General features: G+C 37.9%; 1 protein-coding gene across 1 annotated transcript; it reads right to left on the bottom strand.

The window, feature by feature from the left end:
• Positions 1-2,468: 2,468 nt before the first annotated feature.
• Positions 2,469-3,267, bottom strand: LOC139455421 (uncharacterized). Its single transcript, XM_071236976.1, has 2 exons — positions 2,921-3,267; positions 2,469-2,766 (listed from the first exon to the last, which is right to left on the bottom strand). Exons 1-2 carry the CDS (start codon positions 3,265-3,267, stop codon positions 2,469-2,471), a joined length of 645 nt encoding a protein of 214 aa, XP_071093077.1.
• Positions 3,268-7,285: the final 4,018 nt, after the last annotated feature.

Consider the following 7,285-nt stretch of genomic DNA (forward strand, 5'->3'; position numbering starts at 1 on the left):
TTTAATATTCACATTACAATAAATATGAATATGAATGCTGCGTTTTCTGAATGAACATAAAAAAGGAACATATATGTGAATCTTGAAATAGAGTTTTGTACACTTCTGACCAAAAATCATAGCTTATGACACCATATAAACATGCCAAAACTTCAACACACTTTATCTGTTGTTGGAATAAACAGTTTAAGTAACACTTTATGCAGCAACATAGCTGCAAAACTACACTACAATGAGATCAAACAAGGTATACAAGCTCGTATATTAATCTCGTGAATGGGGAAGTCAAAAGCATTTACTCACTTATTTTGGGATTATGAATATAGTAATACTAATAACGGGAAGTACTTACTTACTTACTTTGGGGATTTAGCGTGCGCTTTCCGACTGATGCGTATTTCGGGAAGTGGAATGGCATGTAGTAAATACATCGTACTAAAAGTGACACAATTAGAAGCCAACAACTGGTTTCGTCCCCGTCTACGCAACCTGTCAGTATCTAATTATTTGGAATAATCCTTTCCCGCGTTTCTTTCAATTAAAAAGGACTAATTTCATTCGAGGGGGGTCTGTAATCTTAAAACACAATTAGTATGTTTACGTAGATGTAGCAGTTTAGTGTATGTCTTTTTAGAGCGAACAAACACATACTACGGGGTTGAGGTCTTTATTGCGATGCGTTGAGTGTGATAAGGATCTATATATCATACACCCTGAAACACATAATTACACAATAAATACTAAGTAAAACATTATCATTAATGCTAGATACATAGCATAGGCTTATTACAAGTAAATATTTACATATATGTCATCCATTAAACATAAGATAGACTTAACCTTAAACGATTATACTAGAACATATACAGTAATATACATGATCAACAATACCGACATTCAAGGGAGATAACTCCTTGACTTTCTTTTGACTATAATATATACACAATATATATACATAACGCTTACACATTCTGCATCAACATATACAATACTTTAAGACAGAAATTAATGATATGATCTTACATTAAATGTGGTCATCACAATTAGATTACATTGTAAGTCTTAGACAAATATAAATAACACAATGCATACCCTGTGAGTGATACAAGGGTGTGGATCCAACTGCCACACGTATGGCAACACCATAGATTATCTGAATAAACAATACATAGACTAAAACACTATTTAACATTAAATATATTGAACAAAGTAATACACACGTTTCATTGATAAAGTATGGGTGTTTAGCTTATCTTGTGCAGATTTAAATATTTAGACATAATCAACATTTATGTTAGATTACATACATTTAGTTTACTTCATATAACACTTTAAATATACTGTATTATTTAAATACAACATAGGATAGAGATTATAACCATTTAACTCACCTGATTTAATATTGTCTCTTTACACTTTGCTGGTCTGAGCAGTTCTGTCAGTTTATGTGCTGAGAGAGTATGCAGTGTAATCAAAGCATGCAGTTTAACAATAGGTGTTAACTTGGCCAATCAGCAAATGAAGCTTCTGGCCATGGGGCAGTTAGTAGGTAAGACAGGTCAGATACACTTTGTTATAGCTGACTGAAACGGACAACTAGTTATATATGATAAATATACGTAAAAACCTAAAATGAAATTTTAAAAATATATACAAAAACTACATCAGCCACATAGACACAAACACACGTGGTGTGGTCTGGTCAGTCACTGACAACTTGCTGATGACAAATGTCAATACACCTGGTCAGTAAACTGACCACTACAATGATCAAACGATGTGTGACGTCTACTATTCATCTAACAGTTGGAACATTTGTACATCAATGCATTCGTTTTCTCTTTGTTTGAGAGGCATTACTGAGAAGTTGACGGATGACAAGGTAGACACAATTTTATGGATAACGTTATCCATACAACTTCTTTGAGTGGCATTTAGAAGTTGGAATGGTAACTAAGACAAAAATGTTATGGATGAGCAACTTCTTTATTACAATTGTAATAAAGAAGTTGCTCGTCCATAACAATTTTGTCTTAGTTATGTTATCCATACAATTGTGTCTACCTTGTCATTCGTTTTCTACGGTGTCCTCCCATTAGTTAGACGTCCCAATAGTTAGACAGCTTATAACAACACTTTAAACGGTTGAGTGCACACTAATCCTTATGCTTGTTACCTCAGACTTTGAAATGGAATAGTCCAGATAAGATCTGAGAAACAAAGCAAAGCAGCTTTAAATAGATACTTTAATATTATACTTAACATTTAATGACACTTTACATTTGATAAATTTGATACAGTTTGTAACAACACTTTGTGACAGTTCTTGGTAATGTACACTTTACATTTAATAACTTTTACAGTTTATTTATCCCAGACGAAGCAAGTTTGCTAGGTGACAGAGGTCTGTTGAGTCGCTCTTGAACTTCTGTCTTCAGTTGTCTAAAAAGCCGGCCATAGGTTGTTGCTTAGTGATCTGGCAAAAGGGCGAACACTAGAGGGAAGGTGTTGGGACCAACTCTGGCATGAATGATGTATACTTGATCCCATAAACCTGGACATGCTGTGAAGGTACCATCCACGTAAAGGGTGTCAGCTTCCTGGGGTGCTTGTATCTGTTCTGCAGTGGAGAACGCCAGGATCTTGTCATCGTCGCCGTCGCTGAACAGTAGAAAGGGACGTCCATCTGTTGTCTCTGACCATTTTTCTTCAATGTCTACAGGCTGTACTGCTGACCGCGACCTGGGAAACGCTGGAATGTAACGCCTGAACAAGAGCAAAGGAACAGTTACACATATGTTACATGAAATATTGATAATGATTTCATTAACTTGAAATGTTTAAGGGCGAAACAAGATATGTGGGACCTAAAAAAAGAGAGTAAATTCTAACCAAGTCAAAAATACGGGATGATATTTACCTGTAAAGTGCACTTTTCACGCTCTGAAATGATGGCATCGCTGGGATGTTGGCTTCATCTGCTTGAGTGACTTGCTCCTCGTACAATGCCTGCATCTGTGTGGTTTCTTCTCGCGCTCTTTTACGAAGATTGCTGACAAAGTTCACTCTGGTTTTATCTTCAGGCGGATGGTTATGTTCCGACTGATTGCAAAGAAAGTCACCGACAGTCGTACATTTCCCATTGCACGTCTTGACGACACATCTCAAATGCCTCTCGCGGTTTCTGTTGTAAATATATCCATCTAATATCAACTGCTCACTTCCACGCCGAGAGGTGAGGTACTCTACTTTCCTTAAACCAGCCATATCGATACTGATAATGATACGTACCCGAAGATCATTTTTATTTGTTTGATGAGTAGATAATCTAAACTAAACTCCTTCAACTGATCATACAGTAAGACAATTAAGCTACTCCATAGTTTACATAGGAAATCTCATGCCGATTGAACCTGTGCTGAGAGTAAGGTAATTTAGGTTAATTAAACGAAATTATAACATATATACTCCCTAAACTGTGAGTCCCCTATCCCTACCCAGTACTTTAATCTAATTAGGGCCGATCCATTACACCTGTAGGTATATTCTATCTTTGCCCAAATAAAAATGTCTAACAATTGGGACGTCTAACTAATGGGACGTCTAACTAATGGGATATAACCTTTTCTACCAAGGATTTAGGATTGGGAGGCCTCTAAACGTGTAAGTTATTATTATTCTTTTACAAAAGAATAGGATTTCGATCAAAATGTTACAGTTAAAATGACAAATACAACGTTCATATCTATGAGGTTATGGTAAATTTTGGCTCAGGCGAAACAACCACTACTTTGAGAGTGGATATTGAGAGTATGCGAAAAAGTGCTTCACTTTGTACACATGTAAATACAGTTGATGATACATCAGTTGATTTTGACAGCCCAGGCCAAGTCGGACCCAACGCAAGCCAAACACTTCTGATAGAGACTATGTTGAGAATGTAGAGGGAAAAGGGCTTCACTTTGAGCACCTTGTTTTCTTTAAGTACAGCGATCTGAGACACTATAAAGTGGTATTTATGTGGATATAATACTAATCTATAGATGTGAATCCATTTGATGATACATCTGTGAGGTTTAAGTTGATTTTGACAGCCCGGGCCAAGTCGGACCGAACACTTCTGACATAGATTTTCTTGAGAAAATACAGTAAAGGAGCTTGACTTTGACGGCCCAGTTTTCTTTAAATGCCATATACTGTGACATTATAAAGTGGTATATAGGTAGATATAACACTAGTCTATAGATGTAACCACATTTGAAGATACACCTGTGTGTTTAAAGGAGTAAGGTAGATTTTGACCGCCCGGGCCAAGTCGGACCCAACACAAGCCAAACACTTCTGATAGAGACTATGTTGAGAATGTAGAGGGAAAAGGGCTTCACTTTGAGCACCTTGTTTTCTTTAAGTACAGCGATCTGAGACACTATAAAGTGGTATTTTGGTAGATATGATACTAGTTTACAGATGTGAATCCATTTGATGATACATATGTGAGTTTAAAGTTGATTTTGACAGCCCGGGCCAAGTCGGACCGAACACTTGTGTGTATAGGGAGAAGAGGTCTACTTTAACCAACGTGTCTGCTTTAAATACGACGATCAGTGACCTTATAAAGTGGTATTTACTCAGATTTAGTACGTTCCTATAAATATAAACGCTATGCCGACAGATAGAAATGTGTTTGATACGTTTCAAATCGTATTTCGCTTAACGATTGCCCTTTTACATGTTACCAAGATCAGAGACGCTTACACACAGCTCCACTTTCTGGTTTTCAAGCGATTTACTCCGAATTACTTATTTATGGTGCACTTTTTTGTTTGGTGATTGTTCATTAATGTCATGTGTGTATGTTGCATCAATTATATGTAGGCATGATCGCCGATAATGAAGTAATTAGCCAGTAACACTTTGGCTCGTCTTGGCATGGCCCGGCCCGACTTTTAGGCAATGCCACAAATGAACCATACGTCTTTCAAGGATTTTTTGCGAACTCTACTGCTGATATTAAAGGAAGGTGAAGTGCAGATTGTCTCAAGGATGTAGCACATCACGATAAATGTTGCCGTTTGTGTGCTGTAATTTGCGCACTAGCTGCTTTCCCTCTCGCCCGAAGAAAGGTGATTTTTTGTTTATAACTAACGACTGACTGCAAAGCGGCCGCATGTATTCACGGGTCAGTGACGAAAGTAGTGTATTCAACCCCATTAAGTATTGACGATGACCAATGCCATAATTCTAATTTTCCAATTTTGCAATATCGCAACTTAAATCTAACCAAACATTCAGCAAATAACTTTACATTTTGAAATTACCATAAATGTTGTCTAATGACTGCACTGCAAAGCGGCAGTCATCTTCCCGAGCTAAGGGCGTTAACGGACTATAAAAGTCTTGTTTCCACCCTCGCCGAACTAGCCTGGAATTCCGGAGTTACATTTTGGCTGGACAAACGAGTCGATGCATAGGCCAATCAAGATCGCGTTGCGAACTAAACATCCGGTTCACAAACGACATTGAATTCAAAGTGCAGATTTTGGTCGACTGCAGGGTGTGCAAAGCATATTTACCACCAACTGGGCGTTGACAGATATTTGGCAAATCGTTTCATGTTTATAATGAAGTTGCTGAAGTGATTTGAGGAACTTCGCGGGTAAGACCCGTTTAGTCACAATATACATCTTGATTATCGATCAGATTGTCTTGACTGGGTGCCGCCATCTTGTTTGAAGCAAATGCAATCGATATGAGAGGTGAAATCTTATTGGTCAATAGGAGGGACACAGAAGAGACATAACTCCTAATAGCCACTGGTGGCCCAGACATGGGCTTTACAGAGCACTTTGTAGTAAAATACCATGGTGTGTGCACATGTATCGTGTGTTAGTGATGACATAATGTGTTTATCTGAAAATACATAACTTATATCTCAATCGAGTGTAATAACATTCTATTTTACTTGAGTGAAATTTACAGTTATGCCGGAACAACTTGCAGTCTGATCGCTGGTTTACAAAGTGTGATTACGATTACTAAAACAACAAGATAGAGAACATTTGTGACACTCAAAATATGAACTTTTAGTTCACTCGATGCGATATGAGGTGAGACATTATTTGTAAAAAAATACAAAATATCCTCCATATGTGCCATCATTGGTTGCAGGATTTTGTTTGTTTGTTGTTTATCACAGCACAAGGCAATATTCCAGCTAAATGACGGTGGTCTGTAAATAGCCTGAACCAGACAATCCAGTGATTGACATCATGAGCATCGATCTACGCAATCGGGATACGATGACATTGATCTGAGTCAGCGAGCCTGATCACCTGATCCCGTTAGTTACGAACAACACAATCGCATCTTACGACAAGCATAGTCGCCTCTTACGACAAACATAGTCGCCTCTTACGACAAACATAGTAACCTCTTACGCTTCTTACGGCAAGCTGACCCGTGAAGGTCCGGGGTAGAAAAGGTCTTCAGCAACCCATGCTTGCCGTAAAAGGCGACTATGCTTGTCGTAAAATGCGACTAACGGGATCGGGTGGTCAGGCTCGCTGACTTGGTTGATGCATGTCATCGTATCCCAATTGCCTTGATCGATGACATGATATTAATCACTGGATTGTCTGGTCCAGACTCAATTATTTACAGACCGCCGTCATATAGCTGGGATATTGCTGAGTGCGGCGTTAAACAACAAACCAAACAGCTTACGGCAAGCTTGGTTTGTTGAAGACATATTGGTTGCAGGAGAATGACAATCTTTCCATATAGTCCACAAGAGATCGAAAACCCAGTAATACAGTCATTTATTGAAAATATTTACATTACAAAGTCATATATAGGTTTGATTTTTGTTCATAGAACTATAGGTGATATGTCATGATATAACAGATTAGCCATAGTTATACGAAAAACTCGGGAGTTCTTTAACTTTTTTGAGTAGCATATTACAGTTATCAAAACATTGCCTATATGTACTCAGATGTTAAGGGTATAGCTTTCATAATACTTACATTCGGTAACAACATATACCTAGGATAACAGAGTCATTAATAATTAATCATTAAAAGCAGGAAAAAACACAATGGTGAAATTGTTTCCTGTTTAGTGTGTTTGCTGTTTAACGCTGCTATGAGAAACATTCAAGTAAATAATGGAGTCTGGACCAGACAAACCAGTGATTGATAGCCCAAACAACGTCCCACGCCATCGGGTACGTTGGCACGCCATCAACCGTGTAGCATGTCTTCCCGTTCCAATGTGTCGCCTCTAA

Source organism: Haliotis cracherodii, unplaced genomic scaffold (assembly GCF_022045235.1).
Source record: "Haliotis cracherodii isolate W230 unplaced genomic scaffold, xgHalCrac1.p SCAF_11, whole genome shotgun sequence".
Lineage (NCBI taxonomy): Eukaryota > Metazoa > Mollusca > Gastropoda > Lepetellida > Haliotidae > Haliotis > Haliotis cracherodii.

What these genes read in the sequence shown, in the direction of transcription:
- LOC139455421 (XM_071236976.1), bottom strand. Translation starts at nt 3,267, where the DNA reads ATGGCTGGTTTAAGGAAAGTAGAGTACCTCACCTCTCGGCGTGGAAGT. An exon ending in GTGAAAAGTGCACTTTACAG is followed by an intron (nt 2,767 to 2,920) that starts GTAAATATCATC and finishes GCTCTTGTTCAG; the next exon opens with GCGTTACATTCCAGCGTTTC.